Raw genomic sequence first — 27,658 nt, 5'->3', positions numbered from 1 at the left:
TTGGCTCTCAGGTGACTGTTTCCTCGCGACTGCGTGCAGCGGGGCAAGGAGAGGGTCTGTGCTGACGGACGTGGGTTATTGACCTGGTAGCCTGGCTGCCCCTGGGTGGGTCCGGGATGGGCGTGAGGTTCTGGGGGCGCTCCGTCTCTGGGCTGGGACCCGGACCGGGCCTCGGGGGCTTGGGTCCTGGTTGGTGTGTTGCCGGGGTTGTGCACGGGTGGGTGCATGGGGGCCCAGCCCTGGAGCAGGGTGCCGCCGGTGCGTCGAGCCACCTGGGGGGCTCTTCAACTGGTGGGGGAGATTGTCACATCTTGCAGGAGCTTTCCTCTCCTCAGGAGCTCCCTCTGCAGGAGGGGGAGATACAGGAGAGGTGGAGGAAGATCTCAGCCTGGGTGTTTATTGTCTTATGTAGTCTGGAAGATGAGTGGATGGTGGGGTGGGTGCAGTTTTCTCTGTGGTGCGGTTGGGTGGACTGTCCCGGGCTCTGTGGGGCCGGGCGGCGCTGCTGCACTGGGCCCGGTCTGGATGGGCCTGGGCCCCCTTTCCCTGGCGGGTCGCGGAGTATGGGGGTGCCTACTGGGGTCAGCGGGGGAGCTGTGGGGTCACTTGCCCCTCCCTTCCTTCCCTCCCCATCTCCAGCTGCCTCCCTCTTCCCGCTCCACCACAACCACCCACACATGCAGGGCCTTGGAGTAGGGGTATGTCACCAGGGTGCAGAGGAGGCTACCCCCCCCTCTGTCCCCTTCTGGCTGCCTCTGCCTCAATTTTATCCCACAACTTAGACATTCACATTACTCACACTCTCATTACACATACATATAGGATCTTGGGGGTGGGCACGATACACGGAGTCCAAAGTACCATCAGGGTGTACACCCCACCCCTGGCATCGTTGCCCACCTCTCAATTTTAAATACACGTAGACATTGAGGGCTAGCAGGAGGGACCATGCGCTTACCTGCTGCTCTCTGGCAGGTAGCTCCAAGCCCTCCTGGGTTTTAAATGCACCTTAGAACCAGAGATGGGCAGTAACGCGTTACTTGTAACGCGTTACTGTAATCTGATTACTTTTTTCAAGTAACGAGTAAAGTAAGGGATTACTATTGCAAAATCAGTAATTAGATTACCGTTACTTTCCCGTAGGAATGCTGCGTTACTGCGTTACTAAAACCGTGATTTTTTTGCGAGAATGTCTCATGACAGTGACGTAAGCAAGTGCGACGTTGGTGACAGCAGCTGTGTGCAGATCAACAATGGATCATATATCGAGTGCGGGAGAGAGTATGAGCGTGCAGCGTTTAAAGCGTGGAAGTACTGACCTTACTTTGAGTTTGATTCCATAAAAAGTGACAAAAACATTAGCGTCCATCGTGCGTGGGAAGAAAACTTCTTTTTACAGCGAAAAAAACCCTAAACTCCCAAGCAAACACCGAGTAGCTACGACGTAATGGGAAACTCACAGAGACACTTGCGCGGATTCTTCAACTGACCGCAGCACACCTGCACCAGGGTAACCCTCCGCCTACCCTGCTCCTGCTTTACAGGTGAAAATAGAGCAAAAGGACCGCTGAGTCTTTGACTTTATTTATTTTCTGCTGTGTTTTACTTGCATCTGTTTGAAAGAGTGAGTGAAAACACAAAAAATATTTTATTTTATGAGCTGGAATGTGCAGAAAATAGGTTTAAATGTTAAACTAATTTATTCAAGTCAGAGAATGTTGCATATAATTAAATGTTCCCTTTCAGTCGATTCACTCGGTACAACACATAAGTATGGGATATCACGCCCTCGCGTGTCCTGGCTGAAGAAACCTTTATTCACGCCTTTACGGCAGATGACGTGTGATGACACGCGCAAGGCCCCGCCCGCACATATAGCCGCTGCCATCACCGTCATCCCTCAGTTCTTACGCTCTTCACCTCGCTGAGAACACCTCTGCTGAGTTGGGCTAGCTAGCTACTGCTAGTTAGCTCCGTTGTCTGCCAACTTGAACCTAGCTTAACTGCCCCTGTTGGTGTTAGCCTCCACCGCCCAGCTGGTGCGTAGGCTGCCCGCGGAGCGCTATTTTCAAGTTTTTCTTGTGCAGCGTTTCGCTTTGCGTTTTGGGAATGGACTCCAAACCGAAGCGAGCAAAGCAGAAATCTTCTGTTCGCCCCTGTCCTCACGGATGTGGTTTCTCTTTGCACGACAGCGACCAGCACGATGCCTGCCCTGTCTGCCTGGGGATCGTCCACGCTAGGAGAGCGTTGACGGAGCCCGAAGCTTGTGCGTTTTGTCGCCAGCTCCGACGCTCGACCCTGGAAAGACGGGTGACGTTTGTGGAAAGAGTGCTGGGACGCTCGGCTGTCGCACGGCATGACCCTCTTCTTTCCGAGTCTGGAGCCCCGGCTTCGTCCGAGTCCGAAGACGAAAATTTTCAGGTCGATGTCCCCGCGATTAGCTGGGCTGACCACATGGAATACGTTGACGGGTTAGCCGATGACGGACCGGAACCATGCAGGAGCGCTGACGGGCTTCAGCCTGGGTTGAAGCCCGCCAGCGCTCCCCAGGAAGACGATGACGTGCTGGACATCGGCCTGGACATCCATGGTTTGTCGGAGGATGAGCAGGAGAGCTCATTGTCGACCCAATATGCCGCCGCTGCTGCGCCGGTCGGCCACGATGACACCTCTCTTTTCTCCCTGTTTCGCCGTGCCGCTGAGAAGCTGCAGGTGGACTGGCCCTCTCCTCCACCAGCTCGGAAGCCGTCGCGGTTTGCGGGTTTTTTCCTTCCACCGGAGCCCGCAACGGCCAAAAACTGCCTCCCCATGTTCCCAGACTTTCTCTGCGAGCTAACAGCGTCATGGGACAAACCTCTGTCTACCCGCGTCACTGTGCCCGGCTATGGACAGTACATGGAATTGGACGGCGCCGAGGGAGCTGGTTTAGCTAACCCACCCCCTATGGAGCCGTCTCTGGCTGCTTATCTGGCCCCGTCCCATAACCATGGTGTCGGTGGCCCCGCAACTCTGCCGTCCAAGCACTGCAGATTCTCGGCCTCGCAGCTGGAGAAGATTTATCGGGCTCAGGCCGGCACCGCTCGAGCCATGAGCTCCGTCACCATGCTCCAGACGTACCAAGCAATGTGCCTGGCGGAGCTTGGATCGCTGGTTCCGGAGGACAGCCCGCTGTCACCTCTTCTTAACGAGGTTAGAGTCACCACGGATTACATCCTCCGTGCGTCTCGCTGTGCAGCGCTCTCCCTGGGCAGAGGGATGGCTTCGACAGTGGTGGCGCAGAGGCACCTGTGGCTGACCCTCTCCGACGTCCCTGATAGAGACAGAGCTGTGTATCTGGACGCACCAGTGTCTGCGGCTGGGTTGTTCGGACATTCACTTGAAGCCATTCAGGCTAGATTCGATCTGAGGAAGAAGCAGACGGAAGCTCTGCGCGACATCATCCCCAGACGCCAGCCCCAGCCCAAGCCCACTGCTAGCTCTCACAGGCCCGCCGCTCCTCTGACAGCTGGCAAGAGACCGGCGCCCACCGCTGGAGTGGGAGGGCCGCCGGCGAGAGCACGTACTCCGGCCCGAGCTCCACGCCAGTCGGCCTGGGGCAAAGGCCCTCCCCCGGGCCCCCGACGGGACCCGACGCCCAGGAGGAAGAAGCCTCAGCCCTCCTAGCTGTGATTGCGAGTGGGGAAGGGATCCGGCAGCAGGGAGACGCTGCTCTTACCCCTCTGTTGCCGCACAAGAGGTGCCGCTTAAGTTCTGTTCAGGTTGTCAGCCCCAGAAGGCGCTGCACTTCCCTATCGCGGTCTCCCAAGCACATAACCCCTGCACACGGTTCAGATGTGTTGAATGTTCAAGCGACCACATCGAGTGTTCCCGCTGTTTTTCATTGTTATGCCCCGGAAAAGGTGCACCCAACAAAATGTATAAATGTACATGTTCCCATGTTGCAATCAATAAAGAGTGTGGTTTACTCTCAAACAATCTCAAATGCTCAACCTGCAGGCGAAATGAGCCAGGTCAGGCAGGGGATGCAGTCCCCTGCAGACACACTGGGGGGCGACGGCGCCCCGCCGTCAGTGCTGCAGGCCAGCCGGCTGGCTGCTCACTTCCCTCAGTGGCGCGCTTGCGCCCCCTCTCCGTGGGTGCTGCAAACCGTTGCCATGGGTTACCGGTTGCAGTTCCGGGTCAAGCCGCCTCGTTTCCAAAGAGTCGTGAACACGATTGTCAACCCCGAGGCAGCCTTGGTACTCAGAGAGGAAATACAGGCGCTATTACAGAAGAGAGCAATACGGGTGGTCCCCGCTTCGGAGACGGACAAAGGTTGGTACAGCCGTTATTTTGTCATTCCGAAGAAAGGGGGAGGGCTTCGTCCCATCCTCGACCTGCGAGTCTTGAACACGTACCTGCGAACGTACAGGTTCAAGATGCTAACACTCAGACAGCTCCTGAGTGCAGTCGGCCCGGGAGATTGGTTTGCGACAATCGATCTAACAGATGCTTATTTTCATGTCGCTATACACCCGAAACACAGGCAGTTTCTGAGGTTTGCATTCGAGGGCGTAGCCTACGAATACCTAGTGCTGCCGTTCGGGCTGTCGCTCGCTCCCCGCACCTTTACGAAATGTGCCGAGGCAGCGCTAGCGCCCCTCAGGAAGAGGGGCATCCGCATCTTGGCCTACCTGGACGACTGGGCTCTCGTGGCTTGCTCCAGAGAACAGGCGGAGACGCAGCTGTCGCGGGTTCTGTCACACATTCAGACACTGGGGTTCTCTGTGAACTTTCAGAAGAGCTCGCTAATCCCAGGTCAACAGATCGCTTTTCTCGGTCTGGAAATATGCTCTCTTTCCAGCCGCGCACGGTTGTCAGAGCACAGAGTGGCCGCGTTTCATCGCTGCCTCGCTCAATTTCAGCTGGGACGCAGACTGCGTTTCCAGACGATATTGCGCTTGTTGGGCATGATGGCATCTATGATCGCCGTAGTGCCGCTTGGGCTGTTGAAAATGAGAGCGTTTCAACGCTGGACTCTCTCTCACCGTTTGTGTGCTTCGCGTCACCTCCGGAGGAGGCTGCCGGTAACTGCGTCTTGCATGCTAGCTCTCCGTCCTTGGAGGGAGCCCGGGCTACTGCACCAGGGCTCTCGGATTGGGAGGGTGTTGTTTCGCAAGGTGGTGTCCACAGATGCTTCCCTAAGTGGGTGGGGAGCGCTGTGCGAGGGTGCGTCAGTGAGAGGGATCTGGTCCGCGGCTCAGCGCCAGCTGCACATCAACCACTTAGAGCTGTTAGCAGTGTTCTTAGCTCTAAAAGCGTTTCCGTCCAGTCCTGCAGGGCCAGCATGTCTTAGTCAGGACGGACAATTCAACAGTGGTGTCTTATATAAACAGGCAGGGAGGAACACGCTCTCTTCCCCTGTTGCAGCTGTCTCGCTCTCTGCTGTTATGGTGCAGTGTTCATTTTCTGACTCTAAGAGCCACCCATGTCCCGGGCCACCTGAACCTGGGGCCGGACCTTCTCTCCAGGGGGGGTCCTCTGGTGAGAGAATGGAGGTTACACCCTTCAATAGTGGCTCAGATTTGGGATCTATTTGGCGAGGCGCAAATAGATCTTTTTGCTTCCAGGGTGAATGCTCACTGCCCCCTGTACTTCTCCATAATCGACCACGATGCACCCTTGGGCTTGGACGCGCTAGCGCACCAATGGCCAGACGTGCTCCTGTATGCATTTCCCCCAGTGGAAATGATATCTCCAATTCTGGAGAGGGTGCGTCGGCATTCCCTCTCTCTGATCCTGGTGGCCCCTTGGTGGCCCGCGAAGTCGTGGTATGCAGAAATAATCAGCCTGCTTGCAGCAAGTCCTTGGCAGCTTCCTCTCCGCAGGGATCTCCTCTCTCAGGCGGGGGGGGAAGTGTTTCATCCGCGCCCGGATCTGTGGCACCTTCATGCTTACCTGCTGAGAGGTTAAACTTGGTTGCTAAGGGTCTGCCACCTAGTGTGGTAGCGCCGATTCAGAGCGCCAGGGCCTCGTCTACTAGAGGCTTGTACGCTTACAAATGGCGAGCCTTCGAGCGATGGTGCCAGGACCGCCACACTCTCCCATTTCAGTGCTCTATTGTGGATGTTTTGACATTCCTGCAGGAGCTGTTGGATAAAGGCCTTTCGTTTTCGACGATCAAGGTTTATTTAGCGGCTATGTCTGCTTGTCATATCGGTTTTGACGGGGTGACACCAGGTGCGCATCCCCTCGCCGTGCGTTTTCTGAAAGGGGTTCGCCGGCTGAGGCCCGTGCTTAAGTCCAGTGTCCCTGCTTGGGACTTGTCTTTGGTGCTGGAGGCCCTTTGTGGCCCTCCGTTTGAACCCGTTGAGTCGGTAGATATGAAACTTCTTTCGTATAAGACCGCATTACTTCTCGCTTTGGCCTCGGCGAAGCGAGTGGGGGACCTTCATGCGCTGTCTGTGCATCCTGCCTGCACACAGTTTTCTCCTGATGGCCGCAAGGTCGTATTGCGTCCGAATGCCGCCTATCTTCCCAAGGTCATGCCTGCATCTTATAGTTCAATGGAGTTTGAGTTGCTGAGCTTTTGCTCCCCTCCTTTTGAATCTGAGGAGCAGAGGAGGGTGCATTCTCTTTGTCCGGTGCGTGCGCTACGCACCTACATTGAGCGCACTCGGGATGTGCGTTTGTGTGACCAGTTGTTTGTCTGCTTCGCTAATCCGAATAGAGGTAGAGCTCTGTCCAGACAGAGGCTGTCCCACTGGATTGTAGAAGCTATCTCGCTGGCGTACAGCACCGGAGGTTTTGCGTTGCCCCACGGGGTGGGAGCTCATTCCACCAGGGGGATGGCGACCTCATGGGCTCTTTTTAGAGGGGTGCCTGTGGCTGATATTTGTGCAGCAGCTAATTGGGCGTCGCCGCACACTTTTGTGCGGTTTTATCGGTTGGACGTTACAGCCCCTTCGGTGGCTCATGCTGTCCTTTCTGCTGGGTCTACCACTCACTGAGGATGTGGTGGTCCCGTTCCGGTTCGGTGGCTGCTCTGCGGGGCGTGTATATAGGTCCCATACTTATGTGTTGTACCGAGTGAATCGACTGAAAGGGAACGGTTAGTTATGTCTATAACTTCTGTTCCCTGAAGGAGAGGAACGAGGTACAACACAGGGTGGCCCCACTGAGCAGTTGGCTCGGTGAAGAGCGGCTATCGAACTGAGGGATGACGGTGATGGCAGCGGCTATATGTGCGGGCGGGGCCTTGCGCGTGTCATCACACGTCATCTGCCGTAAAGGCGTGAATAAAGGTTTCTTCAGCCAGGACACGCGAGGGCGTGATATCCCATACTTATGTGTTGTACCTCGTTCCTCTCCTTCAGGGAACAGAAGTTATAGACATAACTAACCGTTTTGCTTGATGCATAAAGTTAAAAGATTAAAACTGATAAAACAAGTTAAAAAAAGAGACTTTTCCATTTGATTACATTTTGTATGATGGATTATGTAGAAAAAGTAGAATTGGGCTGAAAGATCTATCACTTTATCACCTCTTCAGGTTGTAAATCGTGTTTTTAAAAAGTAACTAAGTAACTAAGTAACTAAGTAATTAATTACTTTTGAAAATAAGTAATCAGTAAAGTAACGGGATTACTTTTTGGGGGGAGTAATCAGTAATTAGTTACTGATTACTTTTTTCAAGTAACTTGACCAACACTGCTTAGAACACACATGCATCAACATTACAATGAGCGGGTGGAGGGAGGTTTGGAGTCTTCTCTCACCCCCATTCTCTGCGACCTGCTGGAGCAGGGGGGCTAGGACTAGGAGGAGGAGTTGGCCGTCCGACTGCGGTCTGGAGTGTGGAGCCTTCCTGCTGCTGCGGAGTTGGGGCGGTCTGCCTCTCCTCACCGCAGGGAAAAGGGAAACACCACCTGGGTCTGGGTGCAGTTCCCCCCTCCAGGGGCGGGGGCACCTAGACCCGGTTTGTAGAGTACGCTTGGGGAGTGTGATCGTGTGTACAACGTCTCTTTATGTCTGTCTCCACGTTGGTTGAGTGTGGAGTAAGTGCATATGAGAGCATGAGGGTGGGAATGGATGTTTGTATCTGTGTGTGCCTGTATGTCTGTGTCTATATGTCAGGTCGGGTGTCAGGCGCCACCTCTCTGGGGACATCTCAGGCCCTCCAAGGTTTGGAGGCCTATCTCCCCCTACCACCACTTCCCCTGCCAGTGGCGGACCCCCTCAGACATCGGTGCGTTGGTGGTTCTTTGTGTCCGGGGATGGGCGTCCAGGTACACACCGGCTCACTCCTTGGCGGCCGCTTATCGGGGCCTGGAGCCTGGGGCTCGCTCGGGCCACTTCGGAGGTGGGGTGCCCCCGGCCTCTCGGCCTGGGGCTCGGTCACTCAGGCGCAGCTGGCTGCCGGCGGAGCTCACGGGCGCGTCACTGCAACTCCCCCTGGCTTCTGCTCCGCGGCTGCTGAGTGAGCCCTCATCTGGGACTCTCCTCAGCTCTTTCCGGGACAGTGGCGCAGCTGCCCCTCTGTTGGTCTTCCTTGGTCTCTTGTGTTCTGGGGGCCTCTGGATGTCTGGAGTTTTGATCTCCTCCATACCTGCTTCATGCCCTGGAGGACGGGGCTGTGGCCCCCCCAAACCCTCTAGCAGATTATTACATGAAGGAACCTTTTAAAAAACAAAAAACAAGCGCGTCCATGCTCACAGGTGTACACACGGGTGATCACACCCACAAACTACACCCTTTTTGGCTCCTACCTCAAAGCACACTGTGTTCTGTTGATCTTATGTGCTGCACAATAATGTTTAACATTTAGTATTTACTGTCATATTCCCATTCTTCTGCTTGCTTTCTTTTTTCTTTCTCAGCAGGTGATCCAGGTGATTGATATATGCATTTTTTTTCTCTGCCCGTTCTGTTGGTTTTTGTCTTTTGCCCTTCTCCCCCGTCCCTCTTCTCAGCTGTTTCTCTTTCCCTCTTTCTTTCTCCCCTTCTTTCCCCCAGTCAAGTCTGTCCCGTATTCAGTAAGTGAAAATAAAATAAACAATAAAAGGTGAATCAAATGGACCATTACGGCAAGGCTGGGATGGTCAGTTTGGTAAAGTAAATCCGTTGGGCATCTTTCTTTGCCTTTAGACAACAATTCTGATGGCAAAAGAGCCAAACGGGACAGGCCAAAAAAAAAAAAAAAAAAAAAAAAAAAAAAAAAAAAATGCACTACCTACCTAATCTTTAATATAATTACATGGGCTCATATGTGGGTTAATTATAATGGCAATTTGAGTTTCCATTGCAAATTGCATTTGATTAACTTAAATGGACTACAGACATTTTAGATTACATGTTGTTCACGTTTAACAGATTTACTATTAAGCATTTAAACATATTTTGCAGGTATATCCACACATAAAGGTTATATTATAGATAACTAAAATAAAATAAAATTTGAAAACCAAAGTCTTGTTAACTAATATAAAAATAAAAACTAGTCTTAAAAGTAAAGAACTACAAAAAAATGATGTTGTTAAGTTGAAAACCTATCAAAAATAAAATAAAATAAAATATGCCCAAATTGCCTAAAGAGACTTTGATGGATGTCTGCAAGACCGGGAGTCAACTGCTTTCAACAAGTTCTGTGTTTTTATTGTTATACCTGTATAGAGTTTCCTAAATCTTGACATATGCCTTTCATACAATAATAATTAAAATAGTAAAATTAACACAGAACATAATGAAAACTAAAGAAAACTACACTTTTTCAAACAATAAAAATCAAACTGAATCAATAAAACCCACTCTGGAAACTAAATAAAACCAAACTGAACTAAAACCGAAGAGTAGACACATACACAACATTACTTAAGAATGCAAACCCTTTACATACTAGTACTGCACCTGTCTATATATCTGAAGTCATATTTGCACAGGGCATCACCTTGGTACTGCACTGAGCTGTAGCAGCTCATGTAAAAATAAATAAATAAAATGTCACTCTTTGAAAAACACCAACAGAAACTAATCTGAAGCCTGCGATGGCATGGTGTTTATGGGGGAGCAGAGATTGCGGGAGTCTTTCCCCCCCCTCTTTTCAGAAGTTGATCTTACTGACCTTGACCACGTCTTCATCTGTTGAGCGACATGTCGCCGCTTCAGAGACGTCAGTAACAGAGGCGTCAGTTCCAACAGTCACCACCTTTACAGGAACAGCCACCGTCTTTCCAGTCAATACAGCGGTGTTCAGAATCTCAGAGTCCTGAAGATATAAAAAGAAGACAGAGATCAAAGCAAAGAAACAGTTAGAAAGTAACAGCTTAGAAATGAAAGTTAATCGTTTGTGGATAAACCTTCAGACTAATAACTGATAGATATCTTATCTTATCCTTTATCTTTCCCATACCTTACCTACAATGTTTTTCATAAAAGTCAAACTTAACCTGCCAACACTAGTCAGTTCCATTATGTATAAATTGGCACTTGCTGCCCAATCACACTTAACTAGGCTCTGTGAAAGAAACAGAAGAACCAAATGCTCCAATTTGCCCCTGGACTGCAGTAGAGATCGTTCCAGTAAATGACATCAGTGATCAGACAGCCCCGGTCCTTTAAGTCCACTGGCACAGCTTCATTACTCTGAACAGAAATCTTAACCTTTCATTACAGACACACACACACACACACACGCACGCACGCACGCAGTCACACATACACACACCAGCATTGTCACAGAAGATAATCGGAACCAATTAAGATAAGTCTGAGTTAACTTTTTTCTCTCTGAAGTCACCAAAGCACATTGGATTGTCTCTTCTGCCTATTCAGCCCAAAGAAATTGCACTTCAATTACACAAACTGCTACAGAACCCTGAGCCCCACAGTAAATAGTCGCTACTAAGGTCAAAGTGTACTTTTCAATAGTTACAGTGTAGAGCACGCATATATTGCGCCTGGTGAACTTAAGGGACTTCAGCTAATTGTAAGGCATGACAAAAGTCTCTATTTTCAAGATGTTTTCATTCTGCTAAAGAGACAGTCTCACAAAAGCTCAGATTTCCTTGATTTCAATAGGCGAGAACCCGAAGGCATCTTTTTCTGTCCCCACTGTATTGAAGCTTTGCCAGCACTGAAGATGTGTTCCTACTATTTTTTCCCCCCTTTTAACAGAGAAATCTTCCTCTTGAGTGATGCCTGTTGAATTAAACGTCTCATTTGTTTAGTGTTTTATTGCTAAACCTGACAGGCACAGACAGGACCAATCTACAGTGGCTGACTTCCTGTCCATATTCATATATATCCCACAGTCACCGGGGAAGTACACAAGAGCCATGCACTCGCTTTCCAAAGACTTGTTTGTGAGCTTTCCAATGGAGCTCATTCAAAGAGAAAGAAAAAAAAGAAAAGGAGGATTAAGTTTGATTGAAAGAAAGCTCGTCGTTTGTAAGGCTGGTCATTTGTAACATCATTCAGCTTTGGAGTGAAATGATTATTAGCTGAGCCAAGAGATACCGATGAATCACAAAAAAACCCACTTAATCTTCAAATGGCGTTTCATTACAATTTTATAGACTGTGACAGTGTTATATAGCAATATAAACCCTTCTCTTGCTGTGCCACTGACTTTGATTCAATTCGTCTTAAAACCGAGGAATGCTGTAAATTAATTCCACGTCTGCTGGGATTCCTCCATTTTCAGAGGGTCATCTATAATATATGATAGGGTAAATGGTGGGGACCTGGTGAAAGCTGGCGCTAATGTTAGATTACAGCAGCTGGATATGACCCGAGAGCTGTAGAGAGCGAAGCCTTGCAGTAATAAGCCACAGCGGGATCGCACGGTGATGCATCAGCGGTCCGCAAGCTCGGACATAGACAGCGCAATTAAACACATAATAGAGACCAGTGGCGAACATCAGCAGGTTAAAAAAGTGTGAATGAAGAGACAATGAAATATGGGCCTGCGAAACTAAAAGAAATGCACGTGTTCTTACTATAGATCAGGCTGGTCTTTGAGATGCAAGCTTTATTTTGATAGTTCTGAATGTGCCATTTATAATACCAGTGCTACTTTTAACATGTAAAGATTTCTCTGAAGGCCTCCTCTGCGTCGTATCAGAAACAGCGGGAGAAAACAGCAGCCTTTGATAGGACCAAATACGTATTGCATTTAATGTGAAATTGGCTGAACAGGAGATAAGACACGCTATAAAATAATTGGTTTCTGTGTCGCGTTACGAAGCGAGCTTCCTTTGTACTGAATGCAGCAGATTACAACTCTAACAAATTAACACATCACGTCAAAATGCAGTATTGCCACTATGTTATCTTTTAAATTATTTATGATTTATGATCTGTTGTTACAAGAATAACAAGGCCTAAGATGAGCGGTGACAAACAATGTTTTCATCAGGAGAAATGACGAGAACGATATGCGACATACAGTAACTGCGAACGTCGGCAGCATGGCTACTGACTTATGAGCAAAACGTACAGTTAAGGATATTCTGTGTTTATGTCATGTGTCAATGTCGCCTTTAAATGGGGAGTAGGGATTATCTTTATCAGATAATATTATTTCTTTAGGAGGCCTTGCAGGGAGGAAAAAAAGATACTAGGCTTTCTTATAAAGACCCTTAACAAAACAGATCCTCATGATGACAGCCAGGCAAAGATGCTATAGCTTAGTCACACCTGAAACACCATCTCCAGTGAGCATTGATTTAGAACAGTGATGTGCAGCATGCATCTGAAAATGACACACACATTTAATAAAAACGGAGTACTTTTTATTCCTTCATGCGAAGCAGCAATAAAAATGAGAACTGGCCCGAAACTGTATTGTACCAATCAAGATGTTCTCAGGTTTGAACGGTGGTGTCCTTCACCTCTGCATGCATTATATAGATTTTTAGCCGATACCTTTAGAGACACCTCTAAGTATGTGGGTTGAATGTTAGTTTGCATCTCACCTGTTGACGCCGGTGTTTGTGCTTTACTTACGAGCCGGTCTGGCCCCTCAAGTCTAATACATGGGATTCTTTTTGTCCAATAAGGTGCAGGAGAACTGCCTGTCTGCTTTATCAAGGATCTCTCTGTTAGCATTCAGCACGCTGCTGAGGCTGGTAATGTGCTCTGGGCCATAATTTCTGCCCGTGTCTCACTTGGATCTGAAAATAAGTGAGATTTATGGTGTCAGCCTGAGTGACACAGGCAGCATGAGAAGCAGCAAAGCCTGTCCCGTCCCGCTGTTGCGATTAACTTCTGCTTCAGCCCGGCGTTAACACATCCATATTCTGACCCCGCCATCGGCGCTGCAGCTACAAATGAACAGGTCAAACACATTGTCGAGTTGAGGATTTTAGGGCCTGCATTATTCATAGCGCGGCAGACAGAGGAGAGTGTGGTAAATACAGTGTAAATGCTTAGCGTGTGCACCTGTTTGTGTCAACCCCCACGTCAATGTGGCTGTCCTGAAGCCAGCAGGATGCCAAGATAAAACAAAAATGTAAAAAAAGAGAAAGAAAAAGACATCAGCGTTGAAAAATTCTACGAGTGTTTTGGTTTGACTGATGACTCATCATTGGATGTGAGCCTCTTTATGATCTTTCATGTCATTTCAAGAGCAGGTGCATTAAGACAGCCGTGATGCCTGCCAATAGTCAGCTTAACTACAGTGAATGAAATATTCATAGTTGTGATAAACATTTTCATCCCTTGGTGATAAAGTATATGTACGTGTGAAGAAACTGAAATGGGACAACAGGAACGGCGAATATGCTGTAGACATTAAACGCCACTCAGACAGTGTCCTGGAGCTATTAAGCAGACTAAAAGAGACATGTCCTTTCATCAGCTTTCTCTCTCCACATTGTGCAATGCTCAATGTGGCACTTCCTCCCCTCGATTCTAGTGGGCGTTTAATTGGCTAGAAGAGAGAAACATGGAGGAGAGTGGGAATAAAGGCCTTGGTAGCGCCATGCAGAGCGATACATCACTGCATGACAGCGCATTGAAGTGGTGGGATGATTGTGAAGCCAACACAGTGCCTTTTAATGAGGGTCTCTCTCTCTCTCTTTCTTTCTCCCTTGCGTCGTTCTCTTTTCATCCCACTTTTACTTCTCCAAGTAAGAACAGGTTACTCTCCTGCCTTCATTTCCCCCTCTTCCTTGTCTCCTCCCAGCTGATGGGATAAAGGTGGCTGCGGTACGCGGCCCATCTCCGCTTGGCAGTCAACCCTCACTGCCTCCTAAAAGACATCTAACCGCCTTTCAGTAGCAGTGCCCTGTCTGGGGTACATGCCGGTCAGAGATCTGATCTGCTCATTACTGTGGGCTGTGGCTGGCAGAGAGAAGATTAACTTGATGGCTGCTTTGATACTTGATCTGTTCAGCTTAAAAGGAGATGTAATGAGGACATGGACATGGATGAACTGGCACCTCAGAATAAAATAAAATAAAATGTATTGTTAAGGGGGCCACTTTTGTAGATACCTCAGTAATTAAGAGACATCAAAGAAAGGGTACCTTTTTTCCCTATTAAAGTACAGAATAAAAATAAGCCATGAAAGGTGTCAATGCGTGAAAGAGTGTATATTGGGTTTTGTGCCGTTTTTTCCCCTTTAAAATGCACCGTCACTGCCTCGGTAGGAAAAGAGGCAACTGATTAGCATCAGCTGTTTCATATGTACTTCATAATCACTGTGAACATCCATAATTAGTCAGCTGTTTCTCTAGCAGCTGCCTAGTAATATTCAAACACTTGTACAATATAGAAATTACGGTCCAGTGTTTTTAAGCTTTTAAGCTGTTTTCACGCATGAACTCTGAACTACGTCTCCAGAATCGAGTCAGGACACTGTCTGCTGTTGCTCTCTGCACAATGTAACACACAACAGTACATTCTCACTAGTGGAAATACAATACTCCATAGGCTTACCGGGGATATTCTAACATAGATACAGCTGAAAACTGGTACCTAGTAGGGACCTAGTAGGGTGTCTGAATGCATTTTTGCATTTTCATATGCAGCTTTGGTAAGGTAACAGCTTTATTCTGCTTATATACAGTACATCCATTCCATGTCTACCCCCTTCACAACATCATGGGAGAACTAAGATGTGCTGTATGCAGTGATTACAGCAAAAGTTTACCATTTATCAAATACCACAATGAAAACAAGTTACATGCATGTTGGTTTAATCATTTAAAAACTGAAAATCAGGAAAATAAGAACTTAAGTTCTGGTCTGTTGTGGCCATTTTCGAAAAATAAATAAATAATGCTACTTGTTTCCTGGGTGAGGGACCAGACAAAGAGCGATTCAGAAGACCCTTATGAAAAGAACATCGAGGGAACAGTTTACCCTGCCCGGGATAGGGTTACCGGGGCCCTGCCCTGGAGCCAGGCCCGGGGAGGGTGCCCAAGGGCGAGCGTCTGGTGGCCGGGCCTTAGTCCATGGGGCCCGGCCGGGCACAGCCCGAAGAGGAGACATGGGCCCATCCTCCCGCAGGCCCACCACCCGTAGGAGGCGCCATAGGAGTCGGAAGGTGCTGGAAGGTGCTCCACCTGGAGACTCTGTTGTCCTGCTGGGAGACTTCAATGCTCACGTGGGTAACGACAGCGAGACCTGGAGAGGCGTGATTGGGAGGAACGGCCTCCCTGATCTGAACCCGAGCGGTGCTTTGTTATTGTACTTCTGTGCTAATCACAGTTTGGCCATAACGAACACCTTGTTCGAACATAAGAGTGTCCATAAGTGCACGTGGCACCAGGACGCTCTAGGCCGTAGGTCGATGATCGATTTTGTAATCGTATCACCAGACCTGCGACCATATGTTCTGGACATTCGGGTAAAGAGAGGGGTTGAGCTGTCAACTGATCACCACCTGGTGGTGAGTTGGATCAGGTGGTGGGGGAGGACGCTGGACAGACCTGGTGCACCTAAACGCGTAGTGAGGGTGTGCTGGGAATGTCTAGCAGAGGCCCCAGTCTGTGAGATCTTCAACGCACACCTCCGGCAGAGCTTCAACAGCATTCCGAGGGAGACTAGGGACATTGAGTCCAAATGGACCATGTTCAGCATCTCCATTGCCGAAGCTGTTGCATTGAGCAGCGGCCACAAGGTGGTTGGTGCCTGCCGTGGTGGTAATTCCCGAGCCAAATGGTGGATACCAGAGGTGAAGGGAGCCACCAGGCTGAAGAAGGAGTCCTATCGGGCTTGGTTAGCCTGTGGGACTCCGGAGGCAGCCGACAGGTATCGACAGGCCAAGCGGAATGCGGCTCGGGCAGTGGCTGAAGCAAAAACTCGGGTGTGGGAGGAGTTCGGAGAGGCCATGGAAAAAGACTTTCGGACTGCCTCGAAGAGATTCTGGCAAACCGTCAGGCGTCTCAGGAGGGGAAAGCGGTGCTCTACCTGCACTGTGTATAGTGCTGGTGGAGCGCTGCTGACGTCGACTGAGAAAATTGTCAGGCGGTGGAAGGAATACTTCGAGGACCTCCTTAATCCCACTGACACTTCTTCTGAGGAGGAAGCAGAGTCTGGAGATGAGGGGAATGACCCGCCAATTTCCGGGGGTGAGGTCACTGAGGCAGTTAAACAACTCCTTGGTGGCAGAGCCCCTGGTGTTGATGAGGTCCGCCCCGAGTTCCTGAAGGCTCTGGACGATGTAGGGCTGTCCTGGTTGACACGCCTCTGCAATGTTGCGTGGAGGTCAGGGGCAGTACCCGTGGACTGGCAGACCAGGGTGCCAGTCCACGGGGTCCCCCTTCTTAAAGATGGTGGTCCCCATCTTTAAGAAGGGGGACCGGAGGGTGTGTTCCAACTACAGGGGGATCACACTCCTCAGCCTCCCTGGGAAAGTCTATGCCAGGATGCTGGAAAGGAGAGTTCGTCCGCTAGTCGAACCTCGGATACAGGAGGAACAATGCGGTTTTCGTCCTGGTCGCGGAACACTGGACCAGCTCTTTATCCTCTCGAGGATACTTGAGGGTGCATGGGAGTTTGCCCAACCAGTCTACATGTGTTTTGTGGACTTGGAGAAGGCATTCGACCATGTCCCTCGGGGTGTCCTGTGGGAGGTGTTGCGGGAGTATGGGGTGTCTGGCCCATTGCTATGGGCCATTCGATCCATATACAACCGTTGCAAGAGCTTGGTTCGCATTGCCGGCAATAAGTCGGACTCGTTCCCAGTGGGTGATGGGCTCCGCCAGGGCTGCCCTTTGTCTCAGGTTCTGTTCATAATTTTTATGGACAGGATTTCTAGGCGCAGCCAAGTGGCGGAGGGCTTTCGCTTTGGTGGCCTCAGAATCTCATCTCTGATTTTTGTGAATGATGTGGTTCTGTTGGCTTCATCGGGTGAGGGCCTCCAGCTCGCACTGGAACAGTTCGCAGCCGAGTGTGAAGCAGCGGGAATAAGGATCAGCACCTCCAAATCTGAGGCCATGGTTCTCAGCTGGAAAATGGTGGAGTGCCCACTCTGGGTCGGGGATGAGTTCCTGCCCCAAGTGGAGGAGTTCAAGTATCTCGGGGTCTTGTTCGCGAATGATGGGAGAAGGGAACCGGAGATCGACAGACAGATTGGGGCTGCAGCTGCAGTAATGCAGACGCTGCACCGGTCCGTCGTGGTGAAGAGGGAGCTGAGTGTAAAAGCGAAGCTCTCAATTTACCGGTCGATCTACGTCCCTACCCTCACCTATGGCCACGAACTGTGGTTAGTGACCGAAAGAACGAGATCGCGGATACAAGCGGCAGAAATGAGCTTCCTCCGAAGGGTGGCTGGCCTCTCCCTTAGAGATAGGGTGAGAAGTTCGGCCATCCGGGAGGGGCTCAGAGTAGAGCAGCTGCTGCTCCACATCGAAAGGAGCCAGCTGAGTTGGTTCGGGCATCTGACAAGGATGCCCCCTGGGCGCCTCCTGGGTGAGGTGTTCCAGGCATGTCCCACCGGGAGGAGGCCCCGGGGCAGACCCAGGACACGCTGGAGAGATTATATCTCTCGGCTGGCCTGGGAACGCCTTGGTGTTCCCCCGCATAAGCTGGAGGAGGTGGCTGGGGAGAGGGAGGTCTGGGCCTGTTTGCTTAGGCTGCTGCCCTCGCGACCCAGCCTCGGATAAAGCGGATGAAGATGGATGGATGGATGGATACTTGTTTCCCACTATTACACTTTTTATACTGAGCTGAGCCTTTAATGCCTGCAGTTTCTTATGTTTCATATGCACTGTCAAAAAAAATAAACTGATTGTGACGATTGGCTATACAGCGAATGAAGCCATTTCAAGTTATTCAAATATTCATTATTTGGTGAATACTTTAGCTGAATCCTTGTTGCTGCTTCGACTCTTTGAAGTCCCTCTGAGCCTCTTCCGTCTAAATCTGACTATATAACCATTTAGATAGTTGGGTCCTTGACTGAGGTGCCTCTTAGTGAAGTAAAAGAATAAATCATCTTCCTTCTGTTCTTTATTGTCTTCTTGCCCTCACACCCTTCAAAAGAAGGGCAACCAGTGATGTATGAAGAACTCCTCTCATTTAATCTGCTTGCACAGTTATGCAAGAGGATTCGCACAACTATTTATGGACAGTATTGATCTTTTAGTCACGCTGACTTGCTCTCAAATGTTAATTATTTATGAGTGCACATAAGTTATGGGTAAACTCTGACTATGTGGAAGTGTCACAACGACATGCTGTAGACAGGCCAAATCTCTCCACAGGTAATTGCTTTATTTGTGCCTCATTCCTTAGCCTGTGTGGATTATTATTATTATTGTGGGCTCTGGTTAATGTCGTAAGATCTAAATAAGTTTGGAAAAAAAATTACACAAATGCATTGCAAAGGGAGACATATTTAGTTTAATATGACATTGTGAACGGGCATTCAATTATAAAACCCTGCTGCATCTATTCATCTTCAGGCAATCTGTAAACCTGCCTGTCCATGAAAATACATTAACAGACTTATTAGTGTCTGTGCTGGCAAAATTAAATATACGTGGATAATTGAGGACTGCTCCTAAAAGGACAGAGCCATCCTCAAGAGCCCGTTGGCCCTGAATTGCCACCCTTGCTGAGAAAGGGAGCTTGTGAATAAAACATGGCTGCCTGCGGAAGCTCTGCATTTTAAGTTTATGGGACGAATCCTCTTGCAGTTCTCATGAATACTATACCTATAATACATCTAGATCAGTGGGTCAGAAGGGAGGCGAAGACGTCCCTGGCGAATTTCCATAACAGTCAGAACCCAGAATCAAGGTCAGCCACCATGGACACAATCAGCTCTGAGCTCGCCTAGAGATGAGCGCGAAAGCTGCGGGGGCTCAGGGGAGGTAGCCGGTCGGTGCTTTGAGTGATGCTGGCTCCTGTACACCTCGTGCGTGCCCCTGCTGTTCGCCCATTGTGTAAGAGCCCAGAGGCCAGAAGGCAGGGAAACAACCCCGCCTGTGCCAGTCTGCTCAATTTCAGCCCGATATCTATCACACACAGCCGATCGATGAAGAGTTCTTCAGCAACAGCCAGCAATGCCTGTAGGGGAATGACCTCTTGATCTCTGTCTGATTTCTTCACCCGTCTCTGATCGAGATCCATACTGCCAGCTTAGCTTGGCTTAGCCTGGCTTAGCTGCCCTCTGGACACAGACCTCTCTCAACAGGCACAAAGGTCAGCTCTATTGGAGAGTCCATTACTGCTAAAAAAATACACACATTCCTTTCAAACCTCAGTGGGTAAGGATTTAAAGTCAGAGTGAATAGAACTGGACCGGAATGTGAAGTAGGATGTTAACAATCATGGGGAGATGTGAGATATGGACACATGTCACTCTGAAATTGATCTGTCAGTCTGCATCCCGCCCTTTGCGTCATCCCTGCTTTTTTCTTCTTTTTTGAGCTGAACAAACTTTTTTCTCAGCTCAACTTGGCAAAGTCAGGATAGAGAGGTCTGCAGCGAAAGCGATTTAGGTTCAGCGCAATGTATTAGAAAAACAAAACTATAAGTGGTTCCACAGGGCGGTGCAGGTCCTGGGCATTTTCTGTAGGTGCTGGAAAATAAGGCTGTGCACAAATACGGTGTTTTATGCATGAATTATGCAACGCTTCGGAGATCATCTTCCGAGATCTGCAGTGGCACAGTAAACAAGTCCTCTGACCTGACTTGTAGAGAAGCTTTCCAAACCGCAGCGGAAAGGTTAGCTGTCTTAATGGTGACCCGCTAATTTGCAAATGTCACTGTAATGAGCAAGCTTTGAGAGGTATCATCCTGCTCACCTATAATGTTTGTTCTCTGTTTAATAAAATGACTTTAAAGTCTATCCAAGTGACAATGGCTTTGCCATAAAAACCTCAGTGTGTGTGCTCGTTTGTGTGCAGTGGTGCAGTGAAAAGATGGTTGTTCTCGCCGTAAGTGCAGTTATGGGGTGTCAGTCCCTATCGAGAGCATTTTTACATCCTGCGATGACAAAGGAGCAAAGGCACGTAGAAAATGTTTAGGCACGCAGTCTCGAGTACTCAGATCATGGTTTAGAAAAGCATTTGTCACAATCGTCCGTCCTAGTTAGCATTACATGTAGTGTGCCACGTGCATACGGCAGCTCCTCAATTAGTGCTACCACTTCATCATCAGCCTCTAAGCTGTAGTAGATGCTAATGGACTGTTTGCTTGGGATGCATCCATCAGCTCTTTATTGTAAACTGCATGACTCATGAGAAGGGGGAAAATGCAATGTTTCATTAAAACAGCAGGGGTATCCAACACAGGCTTGGCCGTAGTGGAATAAAGTGGCTAAGCTTTTCAGAAGACCAAAATCAGGTTTTTGGGAGGTGGGATGGGTTTTGGGGGAAGGTGGTTGTGAAAACTGTACAATGCATGATTGTGTAATACACAGCTTGCATGATTTTACCAGTGCCCTTGATGGGTTTTCTGCAGGATTAGCTGGGATGTAAGTGCTCATCTCTATGTTTGACTATATGTTTGATGAATGGCACTCCAGATTTCACTTGCCTGGTAGAGAAAAGATATGCATTGCAACAGAGGGAATGGAATAGAAAGGAGTAAAATAAAACATTGGTTGGAAGATGCTGATAGATGACTTTATCATGCGAGAGCAGAAGTGGCCAGAGAGGGCCGGGGTGATGATGTATTGGTTAACAATACATTGAAGCAGTACGTGAAAGCTAACGGCTTCTTTCATTTCTCCTCATCTCTATGCCTGAGAATGCTCGTGTGAGTGAGCACAGTTTGGTGTCTCGGCTGGAATAGGAAGACTGATGAGTCAAGATATGATGTATGCCCTGTCCTCCCGCTCCCTCTCCATCACCGGGCATCCACAGCATGGGTAATGATGATGAGGGTAGCCTGGACAGGAGCACATTACTTTACGATGGTAAAAGATAATGGACCAGCCTCCTACTGTGCAGGGGAATCTGCTCAGGCATCCAATTACTGCCCTTAAAATCCATCTCAAGATGACAGAAAAAAACCCACAAAGCTTTTTCACACTTTTACTGAAATGGAGGATGCCCGCATTAAGGAGGCGGAGGTTGAGAAGGGAGGCAATTAATCTGCATTGTTATTAAATAAATTTATGCTCATCTGGAGCAAACAGGAGAAAAATACAGAGTGGAAAAAGGTCTCAAAAAAGAAGAAAGCATCTAAAAAGTAGGGGGAAGAGGAGACAAGCTAGGACAGCCACAGTGGTATTACAGTCGACAGAGGGAGTTCAGAAGCCTTCCCTCGCTCTAAACTGACGGAAACTTTTGAGTACTCTTTTCATTTTCGTCTTTTGAAATAATTGCTGCATTTGCAGAACTCCTGCTTCACAGTTTGAAATTGGTGACAAAGTGGAGAGCAGCGCTCTAAGCCCTCCCAGTGCAGGTGGATCTGTGACAACACACAGGAGGAGCCCTCTTCAAAGAGAGCAGAAAAAGGAGCGCTCATCTTTCAAAACGATGTCAGTGCTTTCCCAGAAGCGTCACCCATAGCAGAGCCATTCACTTGGCATGGGTAATGAAATAAAAGGAGCTTTTTATAATAATCACTTCAAGCAAGGGCACAATAATTTAGAACATGCCGTAAATGGGGAGGGAATGGGTCTGAGGAGCCGCTGGAGTAATAGACCATAAATGTGATCAAACCAAAAATCAGCTTCCCATTACTAATACTCATTAGCTTTATTACGTTATAACCTTTAGAGACGTGGTCAGTTATGGATCTGCGTTGAGTTTATGAGATTTCTGCTCTAAAAACAATTAGAGCAGTTTTTAAAGTACGAGTGACAAAATTCACTCCAGCTTATTAGACTAATTAGAGCTAATTACAGATGAAAAACACTTTCTAGAGAAGCTGTTGTGTCAACAGATGCCTTCAGCATGCTTTATGAAGTTTGGAAAATTGCCCTCTGTGATTGCGTTTGTCTGCCATCCGCTGCTTCCGCTTGTTTTTCCATTTTTTCCATATTATCTATAACTTCAATGTGATGTCAACATTACTGATTTTTAAGCACGGTTACCTTAAAAAAATTACAACAATATCCATAATAGAGAAAGACAAATGCAAATAAATACGCAAAAAAAAAAGCTAGTGGTTTGGCTACCTGGAGCTCCAGCAAGTCACATTTTTATATTTCTGTGACACAAAATTTTATATACCCTAAATTTGCAGGGTGTAAAATTTTCACTGCGGTCAACTGAGTTGTTTGCTATCAAGTGCATACCATAGCAACAATGGCTGTTATAGGAAAAACATGTTTAAGTCACCAAAGAGTATAAGAAAAGCTAATTTTAGAATGTAGTTTATAAGTTGGCTGGGATCTGGATCTGTCCCGGAGCTTTTCCCTATCAGTGGATGGCTGTCAGTCCACTGTTTATGCCAGCTGTCAATGCCAGGTGAAAAGCACCCACTTTTATTTACTCTGGAAGAGACTGTAAGACTCTCTGAAAGGAGTCTGATATGAGTCAGTGAGTAAGAGACGCTCATTTCAGTTCAGCTGAGGAGATGCTCAACTGTCGGCAAATGCTGCTGTTTTTGTGCCGTTACCTACTGTTAGCCTCTGTTAGCCTCTGTTTGCCAGCATTAGTAAAACTTTCTTTAAAGTAGGCCATTATGCACCCACAGTCTAGCGCTAGGCTGCGATGCTTAGCAAATAAACTCTCATACAATGTGAGAATGTAATCGTACTATTTGTTAGAGAAAAAGTCAGATTTTTTACATTAGCTAGCATAATGCTAGCTTATATTCAGGTGTTGTTGCATAGCCAGCTCTTTTTGTGGTGACAGGGACACGACAGGTAACTGTGGCAATAACAGGAATAAATGAGGATGTTTATGTATGTTAGAGTCATGGGGAGGAAGTGAATGATATTTTAATAAGATGTCAGTGGCACTGTCGCATTCCTTCGGATTTTAGCTTCTTTGGTGAAGCGAACCCCTTCTGTGATGATAAAACAAAGGTACAGTATGATCCTTCATATGTTAAGAATATAAACATCCCTTTGCAGCACGTCTTTTCCTTTGACGTACTATAAATGTGATTACGGAGAAGTCCTGTACTCAAATATGGTGGGGGATCATGGCAGCTTGCACAAGCAGCAAACAATCTTCTGTGTATTTTTAATAGATTAATTATGGGTTTATGAGAATGCATCAGTTTATTGGAAGATGTAATGAAACACTATTCTATGTATATTTTTGTAGAGCATATACATTTTCTATTAAATAACCTAAAAAATTACTGGCTGTGCCTTTAAAAACGCAACTATATATTAAATTTGGTCAGCCGTCAGGTTTGTACTGTGAAGGAGTATCAGTGTTTCTGATAGATGTAAGAGCATGTAAGTGTATAAACATTAACAATTAGTTTTGAGACAAATGAGAAACTGAATAACCATAATCTTTCTGACTGTTAGATAATTTAAACTGTTAAACTCCTTGATACATTCACCCAAGTATCCTTTAGTTGATGCTGTGTGCTCAGAGAAGGAGAAAAGAACAATTTAATGTCAGAACAGAAGACAGTTCATGGGATATTTTAGACAATAACAGTCAGTTCTTGGAAGGAAGTAAACCGGGCAAGCCAATAGAGATTAAAGTGACTTGGAAAGGTTGCAAATAGGACAAGTTACAAATTGTGATGGCTAAGTGACTGGATCAGAACATCTGCAAAACAGTGTGATGTTCCTGAGATGCTGCGGCTTAACAAAAGCAGTCAAAAGAAGGATAACTGGTGGGATTATGGATGTTCTTGTCGAGCAAAGACTGCACCGTGTGGTCCAAATTCATAGAAGAGCTTCTGTATCACTATCATAGTAAGAAGCAACCGAAGAGGTGAGACTGGCAGGGCCAACAGACCTGTACACTGCCACAGGACAGTTTTAACATGAGCCTAAAGAAGGCAGGATTGACCTGAATAAAGACTTGGGACTATATGTGACATCAGTCAAAAAACAGGAGGTTTCACCCAACCCAAGAAGAAAAGGAAAGAACAGAAGAGACATTGACTGAACCAGGAAGAAGATTAGCAACAGGGATAGAAGTGAGTAACTCAGGCTCGACTTGGCATCAGCTGATCTAGGAATGTCATCCATAAAGGTGACCAAACAAACTGTTCTGTGTTTCTGAGTGGTCACATCAACTGACCAGGAAGCGGAATGACAGAGAGAGTTCTGACATTTACTTTTTATTGAGAAATCATCTTGAAAGTAAGCTCAGTCTCAAAATATATGACTCCCGGGAATCTGAGATGAAAAAGTAAGGCCCAGATGTGGCTCAGGAGGTAGAGGAGGTCATCTACCAGTCAAATACTGAACCTCAAATTGCCCCAGATGCATTCATCAGAGTGTGAGTGCGTGTTAGGAAAAACACACACAAACACAAACTTCAAGGCACAGAATAAAAGTGTCCGTGGAAGGGTGGATGCGGCTAGTACTAAGAGTAGCTTAGGAGTACTTGGCTAAAGATGAAGCAGACCGAACCTAACACATGGGGTGTTGGTTGGCTAGATTAGAGAGCAAGGTAGCAGGCAGCCGGCTAGCAGCTGAAAACTCGGGATCAAGCAGGGGGCTAGTGGGCAGTAGATTGGAAAGGAGCGGAAAGCCCCAGCATTAGGCATAATCCATAGAGGCCTCCTGAACATCATAATACCCTCTCAGATATTCCTTGCCCATGCTGCTTTGGCAGCATTAGGGCAACCCACATACCATTAAAGACTACTTCTGCTCCACGTTTTCCATTTTTGTGAAAATGGCAACTTCAGTTCCATGTGCAGAGACCAGTTTTGTTTTGATGTTAGATTTTGCTTTCCCTTTCGGAGGCAAGATGGTGATGGCGACACACCTGCAGGTGTGTGCGTGTGTAAAGGGGGTTTGATGGCATTGCTCTTACATTACCTTACTTCCTCTTTTCTATCAGCGAAGAGTGTAGCAGGGAGGAGGGTGAGGAACTTATCTCTGGGCTTTTTCATGCCACAGTGATCCCAAGTAATCTAATTCAGCCTTCCTCTTTCTCGCTTGTGTGCTTTTCTCATACTGGTGCATGCAGATTGCAAAAAGCCTTACGTGCCTGTGTGTATTTGTGGGTGTGCAGGTGGGAAAAAAAAGGGGGGGGGGGACGACGACAGAGAAATACAGTTAATGAGAGTTAATGAGTTCTGGATGTATCTCCATCTATTTACGTTATGTGTTAAGTACTGCACCACTGGGGTGGCTGGAGTCGATGTGCACCTTTGGCTGTTGTCTGTGTGGGAGATGGCCATGGAGAAAAATGAAATAGCAAAGCAAAGAGAATATGTGTGCAGTCTTGTGCTGAACCCAAATAAAATGAAATTTTGAAAAAAGAAGTCCCCAAAAGAAATTTTAAACTTAATTTCTGATGATGAAAATGTCAGAAATGTTAGTATCAAAGGTATAGGCTGATCAGTGAAACCAGTCCTTTTTTATATACTTTATCCACACACTCACACGTGATAGCAGCTGCTTCACTGACTCACTGACAAGCCCTCTGAACAGATTAGAAAATCAAGGTAAGGAAAACAAAAATCAAAACTTTCAGTGCATACAGGGCACAGACACACAAATGAAGAGACAGTGCATCGTCTTTTTTATGGGACACATAACATCTTAGCGATCTTTAAGGCTTCGGTCTATAAGTTCAGCAAATAATTGCAATATTTAGTTAATTGAGATGCATTTTGTCGCAGTGATAAAATGTGTGATTTATACTTAGCAGTGAAAACCTTCCTCTGTGCACAATGGGTGGAGTGAAAATGCAGGGACGTGTCTGCAGGCTTGTGCACTCATTCACAGACTTCATTTTACAAAAACAATAAAGGCAATACTGCCAAGAATACGACCTGCACAACAGCTAAATACAATCAGATAATACAAATAAAGATTTTATTTACAGTGTGTTCACTGAGCGAGCGGGTGAAAAATCTCTGCTGGGGTCTCTTTTTTTACAAGCACAGGCTTTTGCAAAGTAATCATGCAAATCATCTTTGTAGTTTATGCCACTAGAAGTCATGTTTTCCTAGAGTAAGGAAGATGCACTGTTCATGCATCAGCGACATGAAAAAAGGGCGTGAGAGAGGGAACTCGAGCAATACTGAAGCATTAAAAACATAACTTCAATTATCCCAAGACTGGATCTGGGAGTGAGGATGCCTCAAATTCCTCTGAATTTTGGAACAGCCACCCACAGGCATCTATCATCTACGCAGCTACAGGCAATACTTACAGAATAACAATGACTAAGCAGTCAGGTCTGTATCACGCAGATCAGAAGCACCGAATCAGAAACAAACGCAATCTCTGCTTTAGTAATCAGCACCACTGTGACACTATGTCTTTCCCTTTTGTCAACACAACTCATTTCACTCATTTATTCACTTGAACGCTCTTGATCTAAATCAGAAACCGTGTTCTCCGGGTCGCTGAACAAAGCTACAAAGATGCATGAAATGCTCCTTGCATGAACCTCGACGAGGGATGAGCAACACAACCGACTACCTGCGCCTCGCTGAGGGAGACACACAGCTCCGGGCAAACCCTCAAGCCAGAGCCAGCCTTGAGACTCCAACTGTGGCCTGTTGGGAGCTACAGATGCTCTCTTCTTGCCCTGCTCCTAAACACACTTTGTGAGCACAGAGCAAACATCATTGCCTCTGCTTTCGCTGTCAAAACAACAGTCATGGAAGACGTTTAGAAGTCCTTTAGCAAAGTTAAAGCAGATACACTACAAAGAAACAAGTTAAAAAATAGAATCGAGTAAATGCAGTTATCTGTATTATCACTAAAATATATTTAAAGAATTAAAAGTTAAAATGCCTATTATGCAGAATAGCTTAATAGCTTAGTTAAATATAAAGGTTTGTTATTGAAACATGGGTTTAACTTTTTGTATATACAAAAACCTGTTGTCGGATACATGCAATTGATTAGAAAGTGTAATAATTCTCTGTGAAATGTAATGAAGCATCAAATATAAAGCTGGAAAAGGAAAATAAAATGGTTCAATAATACTGTTAATTTCCAGCCCAGCTGAGGAGCAACTGTCTGTGACGCATTATTTGAAGCATCCCAGAGGAAAAAGAAAAAAATCCTGCTCACTATAGCCTATTTTTTCTGTCTCATTACAAAACAAATCATCTTGATATATATGGAGATTACTCATTTCTAAGCTGTTTCTCCCAAGCT

General features: G+C 47.3%; 1 protein-coding gene across 2 annotated transcripts in view; it reads right to left on the bottom strand.

The window, feature by feature from the left end:
- si:dkeyp-14d3.1 (transmembrane protein 132C) overlaps nt 1-27,658 on the bottom strand; it is a 186,733-nt gene that overhangs the window by 26,596 nt on the left and 132,479 nt on the right. For both annotated transcript variants that reach the window (XM_026188667.1, XM_026188668.1), the window contains one exon: nt 10,100-10,243. In XM_026188667.1, coding sequence (XP_026044452.1) covers nt 10,100-10,243 — 144 coding nt within the window. The remainder of the gene's footprint in view (nt 1-10,099; nt 10,244-27,658) is intronic.

Source organism: Astatotilapia calliptera, chromosome 12, assembly GCF_900246225.1.
Source record: "Astatotilapia calliptera chromosome 12, fAstCal1.2, whole genome shotgun sequence".
In the NCBI taxonomy this organism is placed as follows: Eukaryota; Metazoa; Chordata; class Actinopteri; order Cichliformes; family Cichlidae; genus Astatotilapia; species Astatotilapia calliptera.
This window is presented reverse-complemented; position numbering and strand designations above follow the sequence as displayed.